General features: G+C 45.2%; 2 protein-coding genes and 1 non-coding gene across 5 annotated transcripts in view; 1 reads left to right on the forward strand and 2 right to left on the reverse strand.

Moving 5' to 3' along the window:
* Positions 1 to 245: 245 nt before the first annotated feature.
* On the reverse strand, positions 246 to 317 carry trnag-ucc (transfer RNA glycine (anticodon UCC)). The gene has a single exon. It is a non-coding gene; the product is annotated as a tRNA-Gly (tRNA).
* A 10,948-nt stretch (positions 318 to 11,265) lies between these two features.
* On the forward strand, positions 11,266 to 13,985 carry rdh14b (retinol dehydrogenase 14b). Its single transcript, XM_053242301.1, has 2 exons — positions 11,266 to 11,660; positions 12,673 to 13,985. The coding sequence occupies exons 1-2, from the start codon at positions 11,313 to 11,315 to the stop codon at positions 13,288 to 13,290; spliced, it is 966 nt and encodes a 321-aa protein (XP_053098276.1). The 5' UTR covers positions 11,266 to 11,312; the 3' UTR covers positions 13,291 to 13,985.
* Positions 13,986 to 14,749: 764 nt separating this feature from the next.
* Positions 14,750 to 20,804, reverse strand: part of si:dkey-174m14.3 (uncharacterized protein LOC563117 homolog) — a 14,553-nt gene continuing 8,498 nt past the window's right edge. For 2 of the 3 annotated variants that reach the window (XM_053242300.1, XM_053242299.1), the window contains exons 6-7: positions 19,116 to 19,196; positions 14,750 to 18,566 (exon numbers count right to left, since the gene is read on the reverse strand). In XM_053242300.1, the coding sequence (XP_053098275.1) occupies positions 17,307 to 18,566; positions 19,116 to 19,196 (1,341 nt within the window). In that variant the 3' untranslated portion in view covers positions 14,750 to 17,306. The remainder of the gene's footprint in view (positions 18,567 to 19,115; positions 19,197 to 20,804) is intronic. The other variant, XR_008305289.1, reaches the window with a different exon arrangement.

Genomic DNA, 20,804 nt, shown 5'->3' on the forward strand with positions numbered 1-20,804 from the left:
ATTTACAACAGGAATTGCTTACATCAGTTTCAGAGGTTTTCACTTCAAGTCAAGTGGCTTTATTGTCATTTCAGCCGCATACAGCTAGTTAGTACACAGTGACATGAAACAACGTTCCTCCAGGACCACGGTGCTCCATAAACACCACAGAGCTACAAGAGACTACACATTACTACATAAAGTGAGGGTCCAAAAGCTTCAGTACTGTTTACCAGACAGCAGCAGGGTGAAGAGTTTAGAAGAACTGCGTTGGCCGGGAATCGAACCCGGGTCAACTGCTTGGAAGGCAGCTATGCTAACCACTATACCACCAACGCACTTATTCACCTTCCACATCTACCTAAAACTATTTACATAAACGTCTGCCTCAGGTTTTACAACTTGATAAGACATCCATGTAGATGATATGATAGAAATTATCCAGCTTCTGTGGCATTGAGCTGATCATCTCCTCATCCCTAAAGATTCTCTCAGCTGTGAAGTCAGTGTGGGGATCTGTAATGAAATCACACCACTGAAGTCCGCTGAAGGCCAGTTGGCCTTGAACCTGATGATAGTACTTGTGGCTCTTCTTAAGGCAGGCCTGGCCTTTACCTGGGATCAGGTGTTTAACTTGTGCACCATTTTCAACATGGCATCTCTTTACCTCAGCCCAAATGGAGGTATTTCTCTGGGGTTGAAGACTTTAGCATCAGGACTGGCTGCAAGGTGATGTGCGTCAGGGTGGATGATGATCCCACACTGTGTCACAGAGACATCACAAAAATCATTCATCTGAGAAAGCTGAAGGTGACGAGCCTCCTCATTGTTCCTCATGGACCTGTGACATCGCCCTCTCACTGTCACCTCATCCACAGCTACATTCGAAACTAGAAAGGGCGCAACATTAACCATGAATACGCTACTGACTTTTATCTTACAATCCAGAATCTGGAGCTAACAGCAGTAATATGGAAACGTGGTTGCAGCAAGAGTTTGCGGTCTGTACTACAGTAACCTAATCAAGAACAGGGCCTAAAGACTTTCTATTTGCAAAACAGAAAGCTAACAGATTGATAACATCCACTACCGTTATCCTAGCGCCGTCGCTAACGTAAGGGCCAGACAAGACAAAAACACTGACCTTCAGAATCAGACAGGTACTGCTCAGTGAGAGTGTGTAGCCTTTACAGAGTTTGGAACGTGTCGTGAGGGAAAATGTGTCTGCGAGTCGTTGTACATCATCTAGCCGTATTTGTGGCAGATGTACAAGGGACTGGGTGAACTCCATGCTGGTGGCGCTAGCATTCCACTACGCTGGCGGAAGGAAACACACACCGCTTCGAGTCAGAGCGCAAGTTTCCTGACGTCATGTGAAAAGGGCCTATTGTCTGAGACTGAGTAACACTATCACAACATTTACTCCATTCTTAAGAGATAAGACTAAAGAGATGATGGATGACTTCAGGAGGAAGCCGTGTAGATCACTCACCACTGCACATCAACGCAACCACTGTGGAGTCAAAAGCTCCAGGTTTGTTGGTGCACATGACGGAGGACCTCTCTGCTATAACGTCAGGGAGAACAGGAACTACAGGATGGTCCACAACATTAAAGGTAACTATAAATGGATAAAAGTAAAATGAGGAATCCTCTAAAACAAAACAACTATTTTGTGTTTTGTCTCCTCAGGAACTGTGACTCAGGAGCGTTTCCCGTTGGGTTCCTTTACGTCTGACGTTTCTGATTTATCAGCACCATGAGCGTTACTGACGTTTCTCAACCAACCGTTTACATCACGAACCTTCTGAAACTTCTACCATCACACACACACACACACACACACACACACACGGTGTCTGATCACACGACGCAGCTAATAAACACAACCCAGTGTCTTATTTCAACACAAGGCACTTCCTGGACGATGGAAGTTTCTAGAAACGCCATTTTAGACCAGATGTTCACATTGCCTCCTCTCATTAGTACATCAGGCGGCCATTTTATTTTTCTCCAGAGTCTCAAGACCAAAATATTTCCCTTCACACTATGATCACATTATACAGGTGATGATTTGTACGTTCTGTTCATTTTCTCCTTTTAGGAAACACTCCGGCTTTGTTTTAGCCGCTTTAAGAACGTGGATTTGGTCAAAAACTCCGTTAAATATATGTCCTGTCTTAAAATATATAAAACTAAAATATATGTAAGAGTATCAGTGTTTACTATGAGCATATCTGTACAAATATATTTAAATATACTGCAGATTATAGAGACATGTTCTGTAAAATGTTCCTTTGTAAATGGATCTGAAATCAATCTGTACTAATAAAACTGTAGGAGGAATAAAAGAGTTCATTATATCACAGAGTCTCAATCATTTTACAGCTGAATGTAATCAATAAAAGGAAGGAAGGAAGGAAGGAAGGAAAAGCCCAGACTTCCTGATGATGGCAGTGCAGGTTTTCTGAATAGTATAGTACACTGTATAACAATAATAATGGAGTGAGAGCTCAGGACAGTTCCTCTCCTCACCAGCAGAGGCGCCTTCTCTCCTGTGTCTGTGTAGAAGTCTCACTTACACACACAAATACAACACAAACTGCACATTTACACCATTTGTATAAATCATCTGTGGAATTGGAGCAGAATATTAGCTATATTTTATTCAAACTGCAGTTAGATTCAGTTGGATGTGATTTATTCTGGGTTTTAACAGATTAAATCCATTTCATTCAACCAGCCAGTCCATTAAAGTGTAATATTCTATTAAAAAGTTTCTCCTCTAATTGAACCCAGCAGATAGGAAAGATGGAATGTGTTTACAGCCTGTGACTGTGTGAATGCGAGAGCTGTGAGGGGTTTCAGAAGCGATAGAGCATAAAAAATAACATTAAATGGCGCTGGAGATGTGAAATCCAGTGGAGATGCTAATGATGCTAAGCTGCTGTTGTTAAATCAGCTCAGTGTGAGAGACAAAATGGCGGACACGAACACATTCTGTTCTATTTACACAATATCACCACAGCACTGAAATCATATTTACGCGCTAATTATTTCATTTCGCTCCCGTTTTATTGAAGTTTATTGAAGTTTAAGATTAGAAAGCTAATATAAAGTTTGTTGTTAACAGCGTCCTTGCAGCAATAAACCGTCTCCCGCTTCAGCAGCACTGAGCTACACAGGACACAGTGGAGCTGCTACGTGATTGGCTGATGCTGCAACAGAGCAGTAACGTGATTGGTTCCCGCGCCAAATGATTGACACTGGGCCCGCCTCCGATATGGCCGAGTTAAAAAAGGAACGGATTTAGAACGTAAAGCTGTAAGAGATGGGGGGACTGTGACGTCACAAGAGGAGGCTATGACGTCACAGGAGGAGAAGGGACAAAAACCCTGATTTCAGGTGTTTAGTTCAGTTACTGTATTTTACAGATCACACGCCAGGTGAGCTCCTCTAACCCTTACTACTACTATTATTATTATTATTATTATTATTATTATTATTATTGTTATTATTATTGTTATTGTTATTGTTGTTGTTGTTGTTGTTGATGATGATGGATGAATAATTATGGAGGTGATTAAAAAGCCAGACTTGTTGGTGTGAAAGGTGTGAAAGATGAGCTGAGATGAATCCAGGCCTGAGTTTAAACATGGCGTGTAACGAAGCCGCTCCTGAACACTGACTTTATTCTGATCCCTTTGCTGTAGGACTGAGGATTACACTTTACACTTTCACTGATGTGTGCGGCTCGCACATGCTTTAGTTCACTGCGTTAAAAAGAGTCACTGATGAATCGCTTCTGAACACAAATCCGCCCGCTGTTCAGCTTTTACTGCGCACTTCCTTATTCTGGCTTTTCCACTTTCTTACAGCTGAAGAGTTTTTACACAATCTGCTTTAATTAACGACCTGTTTGTGTTTTTATAGAGAAAGCAATCCGAGAGAAACTACTGGATTCATACCCACGTGATTCAAAGGTGAGTCGAGTTCATGTAAATCAGTGAATCAGTTTGAACATGAACAGGATGATGTCAGTGATTCATTTGATTCTGGGGCTGAAACAGGAAGGGTGCTAATATTTATGCTCGCTGTTGTAGTTATTAAAAACTCTGCTAGGATTGAATTTGAACTTTGATGATCAAAATGCTAAAGTTAGTGAAGCTGCTGTGAACTCCATGTGCTCTCTACAGATGAGTGAGAAGAAGAGAAGTAGCCAAAGAGGAACAGCTGGAACAGCTGGAACAGCTGGAGTGTGCACTCAGGACTCCACATCTGACCAGAGACTGAAGTGTTTCAGGGACATTATGGACGTCGTTCTTCATCTGAGCGATGAGTATGTTCATTTTTACTGATTTCTGACTCTCAGTAACATTTTATTCATTTACACTGGAATAAATGCTGATTTCCTCTGTGTGTGTGTGTGTGTGTGTGTGTGTGTGTTTAAAGGGAATGGAAGGCTGTGACCAGGGACATGAAGAAGAAGGTAAGAGTGTTAGAATAACGAATAATGAACCAGTTTCATTTAGTGGAACACGCTGGAATGTCACTGATCATATTTCATATTCAAGAAGCTGATTTTCTTTGTTTTATTTCAAAAGGTCACAAAGTTGGAGTTTGCGGTTCTGTGCACGAAGATCGCGACGTCAGCGGCGTCTTCTGCCATCAGGCGTTTACTGACGCCTCTCATCGAAAGCTTCGGGATCGATTTGATTCTCCAGGCGAAAGACAACCTGAAGAAAAGGGCGGAGTCTAAATGGAGGAAGTGGTCTGACTCAGACGCCTCAGCTCAAAGGTAAACTTTACCCACCTGATGCTCAGATTTCACTCTTAATATTCACCATGATGAACTTTACTGCACTGTTTAATCCACACCGTCTGACCAATCAGAATCCAGGATTCAGCAGCGCTGTGCTGGAATGACTTATAGTGCTATCAGATGGGTTTCTGTGGTTTCTGATCAATTGGCTGTGGAACAGAACGATGGCAGAACAAACGATATTCAGAAAGAGAAAGAAATTCAACGCAGATTGTCGTTTTTCACTCGCATTTATTTATTTAAATTCACGTGAGCGCTGACGTAAAAATAATATGAATTCCCGTTAATGTTCTCTCTTTCCTGTGTGTGTGTATAAAGATCGCCTACGGAGATGTCTGATTTCATCTGTCAGCTCGTTCAGAGAATCGCCACTCAGACCAAAGCTGCGATGCTGGAGGCGATCCGGAGAATGGCATCAGGACGAAGGGCGATCTGCTTGGCGAGTGCTTCATCACCTGCAGAAGATCAGATCTCACAGCCAGATGATCTCAGCATGGCATGCACTAATGAGATCTGTGAGAAGATCTTGGCCCTGTATCACTCTGATGACTTCGACAGACCTGGAGGAGAGAAAACTTCAGGAACGAAGCTAAAGTCCCACCAGGAGGTCCTTGGAATAATGAAGGGCTTGGAAGAAGTTGTCTCCATCAGCAGGTCCTCTTTCGAATTAATGCTAAAATCCTTGAGCCCTGATTCAGTCCCTGTGACGACTAAAGTGATGGCTCCTGATTGTGCTTCATCAGCTCCTAATGCTGAGAGGCTTTTCAGTGATCAGTTTCTGAGCAAAGCCACACAAGAGGTCAGAAAAGTTCTTCTGAAAACAGAGGAAACAATCGCTGCCTCAATGTCGTCCCAAACCTCCATCCCTGTCCGCAGTGAGACAGACACGAATTCCCTGATGGAGGAGGTCGAGAGCACAGCCTCAGAAATTCTGTGGGAATTATTATTTATACTTATACAGTCACTGAGTAAAAGTTCATCAGGCGTCAGCAGCAACAACGCTGACCAGCCTGGTCCAGAAGATGAGCGGAAGAACTTCCTCTCTGGTGCTCAAAAGATCCACGAGAACATCTTCGAGCAGGTGTTTATGTTCGTCTCTGGGCGGAAGCGAGCAATTTCCGAAAAGAACAAGTTGATCTTGGACGTCTGTCCTAAAACTGCTGCTGAGGTCGAGGTCAGGACGGAGAACGTCCAGGAGCCTGCTGCTGCTGCTGAACGTGTCCTCGATAAAGCCATTCTGGTTGCGAGTGAGATCCTAGAGAAGTGGTTATCTTCTCACATTTCCACAGGGTCATTCAGTGGGAAAGACTCGGGTTCCAGCACAGAGTCGTCACCGACGGCGTCAGTAGATCTGGATCGAGTTACTGCTGAAAGCGTAAACACGCTGATCAGTGGAATTGCTCTCGAGAACGGAATAACTGACGTGGAAAACGGATCGGAAGCTCGGGTAGGTGAAGCTCAGGTGAGTGATGCTGATGCTCGCTCAGCTCCCTGCTCAAAGAACTTCTCAGACGTTTTCACGAAGCTCCGAAGTCTGATTGGACTTGGAGATAAAAAGAGACAGTCGTGCTCGTGCCTGAAGAATGCAGCAGCAGCAGCAGAAGTGACTGATGCTCAGAGCCTCGTGTCCGTCAGCGAAGCTCCAAACCTGCAGGCTGTTATTGACAGCTGCACTGAGGAGCTCATCGAGAAGAACGCAGATTTATTTCTGCGTGACGAGCGTCACGAGCTGCTGGCCAAGTCCAGCTCTTCTAAAGCTCCTCGGCTCAGACGGTTTGCGTTCCTGCGGCCGCGTAAATCCGATCAGCAGATTGTTTCCGAGGTAAAAAAGACCTGTGAGGTGAGCAGTTCTGTCCCTCTGAGGTCTAAGGAGCTCCTCAATAAAGCCACTCAGGTGGTGAGTGAGATGCTGCTCAGAAGGTTGTCCACAGCAGACTCCTCGAGGTGCTCATTAGAAGACGTGCAGAGTGCCGTCAGTACCGCAGATTCGCTCGTCAGGGTTTTATACGAATGTGACGAGTCTGTGAAAGAGGAGGCTAAGAGCTCTGATGCTCTCGATGCCTTGTCCTGCTTCTTTGACGTCAGAGAAGCAGAATCTGCCAAAAAACCAAGGAACGTGTTGAGAAAAGTGCGAAATCTCCTTCAGGCATTTTTCTCCAAGGCATCTAAAGCTCTGAGCTTTCCCACACACGAGGAGAGGGTGGAGGAGAAGGTGGACCTGGACCTGTGCACCAACAGGGTCATTACCGAAGTCATTGATTTGTTAAGGAGTGAGCTGACAGCTCCACTTGCGGTGAAGAACGATGACGCCTATTTCCACACCAAATCCACCAGGCGTGTGAGTGACATCATCTTCCGAATAGTGGAATCCTGTCCTCTGCTGCCCTCACAATTCCCAAAGAAACGCCACACGGAAGCGCGTCTCAGGAAAGTGGCGTCCGCGTTAAATCTGCAGATCGATTCTACAGCTTCTGAGATTTCCCGAACTGTTAGCTCCACTGTGCTGCAGTTTATAGACGCAGACAGGAAGTCGAGGTCTTCAGTCCAGAGGAGTTCATTCGCTCCTCTGCACCTTTTCACTGTGGTGCGCAACCAGCTGAAGAATTTCTTCACTTCCTTCTCTAAACGTGTTGCTGATGATGAAAGGACAGACGCGTCAGCACAGTCAGAGAGGGATGAGGATCGTGTCACTCCCATCTACATCAGCGAGGATGGCACGGTTCATGAGCTCACAGAGCTGGAGGATCTTTCTCTGGAGGAGACGATACATCAACGATCATGTGCTATAACGGACGTAATCGCAAAACTCCTCCTGAGGAACGTGGATAGGGCAGGAGATGTTGGCCAGTGTTCATCAGATTCTGTTCTGGGGAGAGGGAACATCACGTTACACTCCATCACGTTACCTTCTGAGTGCGTTTACACGTTTGCAGAGGAGTCCATCAAGGCTTTACTGCAGAATGTGCTGAACGCCGGGCCAAGCGCAGGAGACGAAGCTCAGGAAAGCAGCTTGGTGGACAAATCAACCGGTTGTCCTTCTGCTACAGCGCTCGCACATGAAATCGAGGACGCTGGGACTTCCTCTGTGTGTCGTATTAACGGTTTGCATCCTAAGTCTCCTCAGCTATCAGCAGCTTCCTCCAGCTCGTCTCCTCGTGCTGACGTGGAGGAGACTCGGGAACATCTGAGCCTCACCGATCAGCAGAATCGAAGTGGAAGCGATGGACGCTCCTCACATCCAGCAGCTGAGGATCAGGAGAAGAAAAAGAGGCTTGGACTCCTCACAAGGAACGGGCGTGTGATCAGACATGGCGTTAAGGTATGCAGGACTTTTCCCCCTAAATGTTCTCCTGTGGTTTTGAGTTCACAGTTTTGTGTGGATTTTATTTGTAGTTATTGATAATTGAAGGGTTTATTTAACATCAGTCGCTCGATTTACAGCATTAATCACGTTCTTTAAGGTGATTAGTCGTCTCAGACGTCCGTTTCTGCTTCCTGATTTATCTTTTTATCTTCAGTGTCCCAAGAAGTGGAAGAAGAATCAGAGCAGAGTTCCTCTGACAGGCGATGACCAGCCGACCCCTTCCACCTCCGCAAATCTTCACAGCTGTAAGTCTTTAAAACGAAATGAAGCTGCGATTTTTGACCACGTTTACGCCGCGTGTCTTTTTAGTGTCTAACGTGTATTTTTGACCTTCATTATCACTCTGTATTCTGTACTTTAAATAAGAATAAATGATAATAATGATCCTGTTTATTTATGACGTGAGCTGATGATTTTTACAGAGTGTGATGATCATGTTTAAGAGTTTGAGTTTTTATCGGTTCCTGCACCGTGTGTCCTGATAATGAGCTGAAAGAGCAGTTTTTGTCGTGTTGCTGTAATTCTGCTTCTTCTCCTGTTTCCAGCTTCACACAGAGAATCGAAGGCCTCGGGGTCGGTCTTCAAGAACGCTCGTAGAAGGCTGGGCAGGATCTTCTCCAACATCTCCAAGACCTTCACCAGCTGCTCCAACCCTGAAACCGCTCCGTAAACTCGTCAGCGTCGGCCTGAGCCCGGTGACCTTTAACCGAGTTACCGTGGTAACAGGCATCAGCGACGGAAAACAAACAAACAAAAACAAACAAAAAACAAACAAACAAAAACAAACAAAAACAAACATAACGCAAAAAGAAAAAAACTCCAACAAAAAAACCCCAAAACAAACAAAACAAACAAACAAACAAAAACAACCCAAAAAGAAAAAAACTCCAACAAAAAAACCCAAAACAAACAAAAACAAACAAACAAAAAACAAACAAAACAAACAAACAAAAATAACCCAAAAAGAAAAAACTCCAAAAAAACCCAGAAAACGCCCCTCCTCCCCCCAAACAATCAACTAAAAACAAATAAATAAAATGTTGGATTACGCTAATAAAATGTGTCTTTCTGTATTTTTATAACTTTTATTTTATCTTTCCATTTTATTCTACACATTTTGAAATCGCTTTCTACAGATATGAATGACTTTATTAGTGCGTTTTGCGTTGTGTTTATTTGTGAATATTTATGAAGTGTGTGTGCAGTATTTAGTGAATTTTACGCTTGTGTGTGTGAAAGGTATTGATACGGTTTTAGCTTCATATAAACCACTTGGACTTTTATTTACTGCGTGTTAAACAAACGCACAGAATAAATGCACCATAGACAGAACTTCTCGTCTTCTCAGGAGGATTTGTGTGTGTGGGTTTTTTGTCTTTGTGTATTTTATATATACACAGGGCCTCATTTATCCATCTTTTCATTCCTGACACAGCTCATTTACATATAGCGACGCCCACAAAACTCCATAAAAGGTAAAGTGCACAGACAGCTGGGAGCACGAAATAAGCGATCAGGGTAAAGGCTGAAAAACAGAAGTGGAAGATATTACGCTGATTTCTTTATCATAACTGAACGATTGGTTTTTCATTTCTACTCGCTGTTCAGTGTGAGAGTTTTATCACAGAGGAGAAGTGTTTATTAAAGACACCGGTCTGAGAAACTCACACAGTCGATCAGTTTCCACTGAGATTTTTTCCTCCGTTTCTGTGGCCAGCTGTTCTAAGCTTTAGAACGGACTGCACTGATATTACGCTGATATTAGCTGAAGTGCAGCTTAAAACGCCGCATCAGCTAACTCAGAGCTGTAGCTACAGCTTCATCATTGATGGGAAAAGTGCTGAACTGTAGTGGGATCATTGTGGCAGGTATATTAATGTTACCGTTGTCATGACTGACTGAGCTACTTTCTGTTAGATAACTCGATCACAGATCACAGAGACGAAGCTGAGCGTATACTTCGCCAGGAACAAAGAAACACGAGGCTGTAAACGTACAAACTAATCAAGAGGCAAACTGAAAACAGGTGAGAATAATCAGGAAACACCAGGGAGACGACCAATGACAGTACAGGGGAGGAGACAGGACATGAACCAGCACACACACACAGAGGAGTGTGGCGTAGCGCTGCGGGCCGCTGTGTGCACTGAGCGCCTCTACACACAGCGCTCGGCTCGAGGGGAATCCGCGATGAGGACAAACAGCTAATGTAAGGTGCAACCGAATATATAAACAGCAGTCAACATTTACACTCAACACAATCTCTGTTTTAAGGAGAATATCGCTGCTCTCCATCATCTTCATCTGGCTCTGACACCTGCAGTAAGATCCACATCTGAATGAAGAAGTGATCTTTCACTGGCTGCTTGTTCTGTTGGTGGAGTTCGTTTAAAAAGGAGTGACTGGTTGACCCGTGGCCAGTGGGAGCTCAATGGTTAAAGGCTCTGGGTTACTGATCAGACGTTCAGGGCTTCAAGCCTCAGCACCACCGAGCTGCCACTGTCAGGTCCTTCACCCTGATTGTGAAATTATTAATGTAATTCCGCATTGGAATAAGAGTTTGTATATAATTATATTTAAATTTGTTTTCAAAAATGTTACATATTTAGTTAAGGCCGTACTTCGATAATGAACTACATATCCCACAATGCACCACGGGCTCCTGACGGACCAGATCCCACAGTCTCATTCTGTCCGCATAAACCTCATATAGTCAGTCAATTATGACTTTAGTTATAATCTGTGTGGTAGATATAGACTTTAAACATTAAACCAGAAAATGTCTCAAAACCATTGTTCCTACTACACAGGACCTAGTTAGATTTTAGTTTAGCTTTGCGAGGATTAGCAGCCTGCTAACGCTAGCGAAACAGGAGAGAAAGGCGTTCATGGGACTTGTAGTTTATACACAGTGGCGGGGAAGAGGAGATATATTTAATACAAGTATGTTTTGCTCTAAATGCTAAAATAATCGTAGAAGGGATTAAAGGTGCAATCCTAAAATGGATAAGAAATGAGTAGAAATATTTTTAAATGCTGTGTAAAAACGTGTAAGGCAGTACGTCACTTCCGTCGTCAGTATGACGTTAGAGGAAGCGGCGCGGTGGTTTATGGGTACTGTAGTGCGCCGGCTGTGTGTGGTGAGTGATGGCGGCCGCGGTGGTGTTAGCGGTGGTGCTGGGCGGAGGAGTGATCCTCATGGCCCGGAGACTGCTCTCCAGCCGCAGGGACGCGCTCCGCCTCCCCGCCGGTGCAATGCGCGGGAAAACGGTCATCGTGACGGGCGCGAGCAGCGGCATCGGTAAAGCCACCGCGGCCGAGCTCTTCCGGCTGCGCGCGCGGGTCATCATGGCGTGTCGGGACCGCGCGAGAGCCGAACAGGCGGCCGCAGAAATCCGCGCATGCGCAGGAACCTGTGACGGACAGCTGGTCATCAAGCACGTGGACCTGACGTCACTGAGATCCGTGCGCGCGTTCTGCCGCGAAATCATCCAGGTGTGTGCGCGCGCTTCATGTCTAATCTCAGTCAGAAGACTCCACAGTGTTTTCATTTTGGCGGGAACTCGTGTACTGTGCTAGCTACATGATGCTAACCGCGATTTTAGTGTTTGAGTGTTATTATAAAGTATTATTTTACTGCGTTACCTGCACATCTGAGGTAAATGCTGATGTTCCGGATGGTTCTGTCTGGTTTCCGCTCTCGCTGGCATTAACCTGTCCCGTGAATCCTTCCTCCTGTACCTGTACGCACTGTTTCATACGATTAAATCACGCGGTCTGATAACGAAACGTATAAATGAGTGAGAGATGAGACGATGATGAGTAGCAGCTCTGAGAAGCAGCTGCTTTCGTCTCTGCTGTCAGTTATAGCGCAGAGATTACGCATTTCCCAGCAAGGGCGATGACGCAATCGAGTAGCCACTCTCTCTACACCTGACATCTACATGCTAATGGCTAAATCATTAGCCTCAGTCTTTATCAACTTTATGCTTGGTTTTCGTATTTCCCAGTTGCCTAGCAACAGCGTTCTGAATGTTAACCATTTTTCCATTTCAGTGTATTATACTCGCCAGTGGGCGGAGCTAGAACCATCCTATCATGTGTTATTGTGTTATTTTAAATACTTTTCCTGCCCGAGTCGGTGCTACAGTGCTCCAGTTTGCACAATATCGATTTATAGCACTAACAGATTGGGACGAAGTTCTAGCTTTTATCCAAAATGGCGGCTATTACACTCAGTGAGGATTCTGTAACGACTGCCTTTGACCAATCACTGGTCAGCACGATCTCCAGCTCCACCCACTCGTACTCATGATGCGTTCACATGGAACTTGGGCAGGATTAGCTGCTAGCTACCATTAGTTAACTAGCTAAACTTTACCCATTAGAAGGTATGATTTTGGTCGATCAGTTTGTGTCTGATATTTTCATTAGATGCTAAGGTGAGTTTGGTTTTCGGGATATTTGAATAATTTCTGTGTGTGTGTGTGTGTGTGTGTGTGTGTAGGAGGAGCCGAAGCTCGACGTGTTGATTAACAACGCGGGTGTGTTCCGCTGCCCGTACTCTAAAACGGAGGACGGCTTTGAGATGCAGTTGGGTGTGAACCATCTGGCTCACTTCCTGTTAACCCACCTGCTGACAGAGCTGATGGTACGTTCCGCCCCGAGTCGCATCCTCGTCATCTCCTCCAAACTTTACAAACGCGGCAGCATCCGATTTGACGACATTAACAGCGAGCGCAGCTACGACCCGGCCTTCTGCTACAGCCAGAGTAAACTAGCTAACCTGCTGTTCACGCGTGAGTTAGCGAGGAGGCTGGAGGGGCGGGGCGTGACGGTGAACTCCCTCTCCCCCGGGATGGTCAGGACCAACCTGGGCCGCCATGTCCGGGTCCCGCTCCTGCTGAAGCCCCTCCTCTTTCTGGTGTCATGGCTGTTCTTTAAGAGTCCAGCAGAGGGCGCTGAGACACCGCTGTACCTCGCCTGCTCTCCTGACGTGGCTAACGTGACGGGGAAGTTCTTCTCTAACTGCCAAGAGGAAGAGCTCCTGCCTAAGGCGACGGTCGATGACACAGCAAAGCGGCTATGGGACCTGAGTGAGACCATGGTCGGGATGAAGAGCTGAGCTGGATCTCGCTGGTTAAATACGTTGATGATGTTCTCCTGATTCTAATAAATCAACTGCAAATTATTAGTAAATATGTTTGGAGATGTTCCATGTGGTCTGTACGGTACGTCCTTATACACGTGTGCGTGAAAAAAAAACGATGGCTGATGTGATCTTCAGAACGTTTCGTCATGTGCTGCCAAAGAAACCATCGCAACCAGGAGTAACCATAGCAACCAGAGAAACCAAAGTCCAGGCAGGAACAGCCAACAGTCACCAGTGAACTAACAGAGAGAATTTACTTAAATTCACTTAAATATCGTTCCCTAAAACTGAAGTGTTTCAGAATCGGAGTAAAGAGCAGACGGACTGAGGTGTAACTCCTCCTCCTCACTGCCCTCCAGTTACAGCTCACTCAGTCTGAGTTTTTATAAAAGTGTGTAATTTACAGTTCTACACACGACAGGATGTGTCCTGACCTACATTTACAGCTAAAACTGCTGGTTCTGGTGTCCGATTTCCCTCTGGGAGCATCTCTCAGGCGTGAAGTGTCCATCAGTCTCTCTCTTCACTACTGAAGTCTCTGCAGATGGCTGCTGAATCGTGGCCATGCTAAGAGCGGTGTGATCAGCGCCCCCCGCTGGCTCAGTGTGGGTGTGTGCAATAGAGCTGTGAGAAATGCAGAAATATTAATAAAAATTATTCTGATGATGTATGTGACTGATAGAGTGAATGACATCCCATAATAATAAACTCCACTGCATTGGGGGGGGGGGGGGGTGAGAGAGAGACAGACAGACAGACAGTAGCTGTGCTTTATTAGAGAGAGAGACAGGTGGAGAGTGAGACAGTAGCAGTAGTTGTGCTTTATTAGAGAGAGTGAGACAGGCGGAGAGTGAGACAGGCGGAGAGTGAGACAGTAGCAGGAGTTGTGCTTTATTAGAGAGAGAGAGAGACAGGTGGAGAGTGAGACAGTAGCAGTAGTTGTGTTTTATTAGAGAGAGAGAGTGAGACAGGCGGAGAGTGAGACAGGCGGAGAGTGAGACAGTTGCAGTAGTTGTGCTTTATTAGAGAGAGAGAGAGAGTGAGACAGGCGGAGAGTGAGACAGTTGCAGTAGTTGTGTTTTATTAGAGAGAGAGAGAGAGAGAGAGTGAGACAGGCGGAGAGTGAGACAGGCGGAGAGTGAGACAGTTGCAGTAGTTGTGCTTTATTAGAGAGAGAGAGAGTGAGACAGGCGGAGAGTGAGACAGTAGCAGTAGTTGTGCTTTATTAGAGAGAGAGAGAGTGAGACAGGCGGAGAGTAAGACAGTAGCAGTAGTTGTGTTTTATTAGAGAGAGAGAGAGAGTGAGACAGGCGGAGAGAGAGACAGGTGGAGAGTGAGACAGTTGCAGTAGTTGTGCTTTATTAGAGAGAGAGAGAGAGTGAGACAGGCGGAGAGTGAGACAGTTGCAGTAGTTGTGTTTTATTAGAGAGAGAGAGAGAGTGAGACAGGCGGAGAGTGAGACAGTTGCAGTAGTTGTGTTTTATTAGAGAGAAAGGGAGTGAGACAGGCGGAGAGTGAGACAGTTGCAGTAGTTGTGCTTTATTACAGGAAGTAAAGGCCGTTAGGAGAAGGAGCTCATGCATGACGGTGTGACTGATTACAGCGGGACAGAAACAGTGGAGCGTCAGTGAGGTAGAGGAGCTGAAACACAGAGAGAAGAATCCAATCAGAACTCAGAACACCAAAATAAACCTGTACATCAGCCAATCAGAGGAGCAGGAGGCGTGGCTCTGACTCTTTGTTAAAGCTCTGCCGCAACCGCTAGAACACACACTCTGTTCCTGGTGGAGCGTTCATACAGTGTGTATTCTCAGTGTGTGTGTGTGTTACGTAATGCACTGTGAGCTGTGTGTGTGTCTGTGTGTCAGGATTTAGTGCTAATCTCATACGCTAACTGCTAATTAGCCCATTAGCTAGCTACAATAGCACACAGCTCTTCCTAACCACTAGCGTTTGGGACGCAGCCACTGATTAGGAAGTGAGGTCAGATATCAGTACTTCCTCAATGTGATGCTTTTTATTGTTATTCAGCAGTCGTAGGGGCTTATAAACACACGATTATTCTCTCTGTAGTCAGAGTTTCATTCATCACTGATATACTGAACAGTAAATACAGCTAGGGATAAAACAATTTCACTTTCACTCTCAAAATTAGCATGTCCTTTTACAGTTAGCATGTCGTCTCTAAGCGTCTCTGTGCTGTAAAGCGTTTCATAATCTCAGACCTCACACCACACCACACACACTGTGTATCAAATCACAATTTCCAAAATCCAAAAAACAAAACAATTTTTTTCAAAAAACCAAGATAGTACTTACTGCAAAAGTGCAGTGGGTGGAGCTGGACCTGACCCGACTCCGCCTATAACCCCACCTCCTAACTCTAATCCATGAGACGATCTGCAGCGTGGAACAACACACTTATCCAGCCTGAAAGTTGTCTCCACCCCTGGACTTTTATTGTGACTCCACCCAGCTAGGAGGAGCCGACTCAGGTCTGACTCCGCCCCCTAGTTCTGCAGCAAGCAGTACTTGAAAAAACCTTGTAAAGTAAATAAGCAGCGTTCACAAGCGTTAAATCTGCTGTAGAAACATCCGAGCTTCATATCAACCACAGAACATCATCATGACTTCATCTCCACTGTAGAAAAACACCACTGAGCAGAAACACGGAGAGAACGCACAGAACGTCGGGTCGGAAAAAGGTCTGAGTGCACCACCGAGAGGCGTTCTGATTGGACAATCAGTATCACACTGGCATCGGTCTGAAACGCTCAGTAACAATCTGATTCGCTGACGTTCTTTTTACACCAAGCAGAGAAATGATGTCATGAAAATTGGCATGCAAAAAAGCCTGATTCATTGTTTGGTTTTGGATTTATTATAGCCACGCCCACAAGAACTCTTCACTCCGCCCCCAATGCCAAACCTGCCAGACTGGGACAAGTGTCTGAATCACTGGCCTGAATCACGGTGATAGAGCGTGTAAAGCAGTGCTTCTGGGTCTGCCTGGTTTCCATGGGCGGGGCTAGGAGGTGGAGTTACACCGTAAACTGATTCAGTGATAAAGTTCAATTGATAAAGTTCTCATTTTATCTCACAGCTCTGATATTTGGACCTTGTTTATCACATTGTATATGAAGAAATTTAATTGTAAATGGTTTAGAAACGGCTTTACACAAGAAACATGGTGTTGAAAATCCAGCTAGATTTTATGTACAGATTACGCTGTCAAGTTTAAAAAGTTGCACACCAATTTAATGAACATTTCATGAAACTCACTTTATGTTAGTGACCTGAAAGAAAGTGATTCCGAAACAAATTTAAAAATTAATACAAAAAAGACGAGTCATCCGATTAGGACAAAAGTACTGACACGCTATAAAAAGAAGACGTGTTAGCGTGTGTCTGTGTTAGCTGAGGCGCTGCAGTGGCTGAGCTGCATTAATGGAATATTTAGCACATGCTGCGCTTAAGAGGCGCTCTTTCACCGTTCAGTCACCATTTTGTCGTTTTGTCATTGTGTGGACGCGGTAAATCAGCTGTGTTGTAAACGTGCTCGGTAATTTACGGCTGGTTGTCGTTTATCAACATACACACATGCGTACGAATACAGTCAGCGAATCTTTTGTAAATCTGGTGGGAATATTTAGTTTGGTTTGGCCACGAAAACATTTATACACGACTTTACTAAAAGATTGATAAATCTGTTTATCAGTGTAGCCCTCGTGTTAATAATATAATTCCAAAATCGTGCGTTCTGATTGACTGAAATCAGTAGAAACAACATGTATCACACAGATTATAACGGTTCTCAGTAGCGCACTCAGACATGTGGCCCGAAATGAGTAAAGTGAAATCGGGTCCTCAAATGATCAGAATAAAGTGGAGCTGAGCTCTGCTGAGGCCCTCCACATAAAGTAAATGTTTTGTTCAGTGTTAAATAATGTTTCCAGTGTATTTGAGGAACCCAGGTCCTCACAGGGTCCTCAGTTGAGCAGAGTGCCATAGAGCTGCGCTTTCGTTAGGCTGTCCTTCCTCGTCAGGCCCAGAGTGGTGAACGTTTGGTACTGTGATGCTGCCTGAGTCGGAGGAGAACTCGTTTCCTGAGGAGAGGCGCTGATCCGGTCCGGCTGAAATGCCTGCAGCTCAGCACCAATTTCCATGGATCCAATTTCCAGTGACTCATTGGAGCTGTTGGGACTCACGTCTACCTCCTCGTCCTCATATTCTTGCTCGAGTCCAGCCACCTGCTGCTCCACCTCCTGGTTCTCGTCTTCTGTGCTGTACAAGTGAGTATTCCGGAGATCAGCACTGGAGAACGGATCCAGCAGGGTGGCGCCGTGGTGCCGATAGGCGTCGCTTCCCTCCTGGAAGCTGCTGTAGAGGGGGCCAAGCCGGATCTTGGCGGGTCGGACCGAGAAGTGCTGCTCGGAGAAGCTGTAAGGTGAAGCGCGTCCGGCGCTGCAGAATGAGTGAGCGCTGACGTCCTCTACACTCAACCGCCTCCATCGGCCAATCAGCACCTCCTGCTCCTCCTCTGGCTCCTCCTCCTCTTCTGGCACCAGCGCACTGCCACGCCGACTGTCACCATAGTTGACGCTGGGCGAGGTGGACGGTGGGAGGGGCTCGTACGGCTCACTGTAGCATGACATCGCGCCACTGTAGAGAGGAGAGCCGCCATTTTGGTAACCGTGAGATGCACTGAAGGCGCTCGGACTTTCTCTTTCCCAGGAATCGTCACTTTTGTGCTCATACTCAACACCGTCTCGCCACTCCATGTAGATCCCATGGTGTTGAGGCGAGGAGGTGGTGCTGTAAGGAGGCTCAGCTCCTTTTTCTTCAGACCCGCCCCCACTGAAACTGGAGTAGGAACTGGAGGCTCCGCCCACAGAGGTGTTAAAATGAGGGAAGCGGTGCAGGTCAACACTGGGCCTGCGCTCGCGACGCCGCTCGTCTGGGCAGTACAACGCCGTGTCACTGCTGTACACGTCACACTTAGCCACGGTCCTCAAACCCAGACCCAGACGCTCGTCTCCGCTCACAGGTGTGCCAATCAGGAAGCCCGGGTGCTCGTGAGGCTCGTGGAGCTCGTGACGTGTTGGACTCGGGGAACGCGAGGCTTCCTCCGGTTTCTCCAAAACGTTCCCCATGACAGAGGAGGGAATAGGGTCGGAATACGGCGAGCGACAGATCGGTGAGGAATCCTCAATGTGCAGACTCAGACGCTCCAGAAAATCTGCCGGCAACTGAGAGAGAAGAAAACAACATTAAATTGGTTTACGTTTAAATGATCTCTTAATGATACTGTTGTTTTCATCAAATAAGTAATAACGCTGTGGAGAAAAAAACAGATCATGGTCCCTCCTGAGGCATTGATCCATTATTACACTGCTCACCAGCGTTCATCTGTTTCCATGGCAACGGCAGCAGAGTAAACCATGTGTAATTAGCTAGCGGGACGTTTCAGGCTAGTTACAGTGTTCGATAATAAGCACTGAAGTCTGAAGTATGTGTTTTTCAGCAGCGGGAGAATAAAAGAGAAGGTTTTGTATGATCAGGACCTTGCTGAGGAACCTGGAGGAACATGGAGGAACATGTTTTTGATAATAAAAACCACATAAATCTGTCTATCTGCCTGCGACTTCGTCCCAAACCGACGCATCACTGCCCTAAACGTGTCACACTGCTTTATTGTGCTATTTAGCGTAGCGGGTAGCAGTGCGTCAGTTTGGGACGCAGCCGCAGGCAACCCTGTGTGTGTGTGTGTGTGTGTGTGTGTGAGATAATAAACCCACCTCAGAGAGCTGAGCTCTGTACTGAGACTGATTACACTGCAGGAGCTGAGCTGCCAGGTTGCAGTCCTTCCTGTATAAATCCTACACACAACACACAGGAAGTTACACAATCTCACACACAAACTTACACACACACTCTGCAGGGATGTCATCCAGAAACCCAGAAAAAAATACACAACAGATAACAGTGTCCCTTAGTAGCAGTGGTATGTAAGTGTCCCTTAGTAGCAGTGGTATTATTATTATCATCATCATCATCATCATCATTATTATTATTATTAGTAGTAGTAGTAGTAAAAGTGGTACTATTATTATTTTTATTATTATTATTAATTGTAACAGTCAGTGAGATTAATGTCACGTGATGCTGCACTGAATGACTCAGTAAATCTCGCTAGTTTGAATAATAATGGAACTACAACATCTCTGAAAAGTTTGAAAGTTCATTTCGTCAATGGGAAACAGCGAGGATCGTCAGTGAGTGTAACGTCATGCCATAAGAAGCTAGTTTACCTAGCTAACCCAGCTCACCTGTTCCCACTGACCTCACTGACCACGATCAACACACAGGTAAGCAAACGCGGGTTAAACACCTTCACATTAATGATAGTCATTATTTGGGGGCATCACATTGGGTTTCTTCAGTTAGTTCTTAGCTACCATTAGCTAATAATATTGCATTCATTATGCTAGTTATGCTAGGTATGCTAGTTAACGCTAGTATGGCTTTTTTATAACATGCTAGAAAGCAAATACATGTTTTAGCTAATCACACATGAATTTAGAGTAATGTTCTTTTCAAAATGTAAAATAATGCCCAGAGATGATCAGACCCTCCCAAACACACACACACACACACACACACACACACACACAGAGTATCCGATAGTGTTGACTGACTTTGTCACAGGGTTGATTTTACACACACACACACACACACACACACAAACACACACACACACTGCAGGTTCGATAAGAGACATGTTTCAAACCTGCGTTAATTTAATATTTACTGACTGCTGGATCTATATCATGAACACGTCACCTGCCAAGTCACATTATTCTCAAATTTATCAGAAAAAAAAAATATTCAAAAAGGTGCAAAGAAATTAAACATGGATATTTCTGCAGTTCAGTACTCGGTGCAGCAGACACAGGACGCAGATAATCTCCTGATAAACAGCCCTGAAATTCACCCACATGCTGCAGTGATCATTACAAATAGCTCTATTCATGCAGTAATATATTGATGTACAAGACTCCTATTAGATTTATTTCAACAGTCACCTTCTTCTCACTCAGACATCATCACATTAGTCTTTTACATTTTTAAATTCTCTCTTGGTTTTATGTTACAGCGTATTACACTAGGCAACACAAAAAACCCACCATGTCTGTTTTCAGTCCGCATTTTCTATCTACGACTGTTTTTGCGTTTAAAGGTGGTAGTTTACTCTCTACTGAAAAACTCCGCCTCGGAAGCTTTACTCAAGAAAATTCTGGAGGTGTGAACTACACACAGGTGATTTTAATAATCTGGATGTGGAGCTCAGAAAATCCACTGATGCAGCTGCGTAACCCGCCTCTGAATACCAGCAACTTTCCCCACGTAAACACTGATGTAACTCAGGTGACCTTATGCATCACTGACTGAGCACTCTGATTGGATTGCTCATCAGTTGGGGTAAA

The sequence above is a fragment of the Pangasianodon hypophthalmus genome, chromosome 19 (genome assembly GCF_027358585.1).
Source record: "Pangasianodon hypophthalmus isolate fPanHyp1 chromosome 19, fPanHyp1.pri, whole genome shotgun sequence".
NCBI lineage: Eukaryota > Metazoa > Chordata > Actinopteri > Siluriformes > Pangasiidae > Pangasianodon > Pangasianodon hypophthalmus.

What these genes read in the sequence shown, in the direction of transcription:
- rdh14b (XM_053242301.1), top strand. Translation starts at nt 11,313, where the DNA reads ATGGCGGCCGCGGTGGTGTTAGCGGTGGTGCTGGGCGGAGGAGTGATC. An exon ending in TCTGCCGCGAAATCATCCAG is followed by an intron (nt 11,661 to 12,672) that starts GTGTGTGCGCGC and finishes GTGTGTGTGTAG; the next exon opens with GAGGAGCCGAAGCTCGACGT.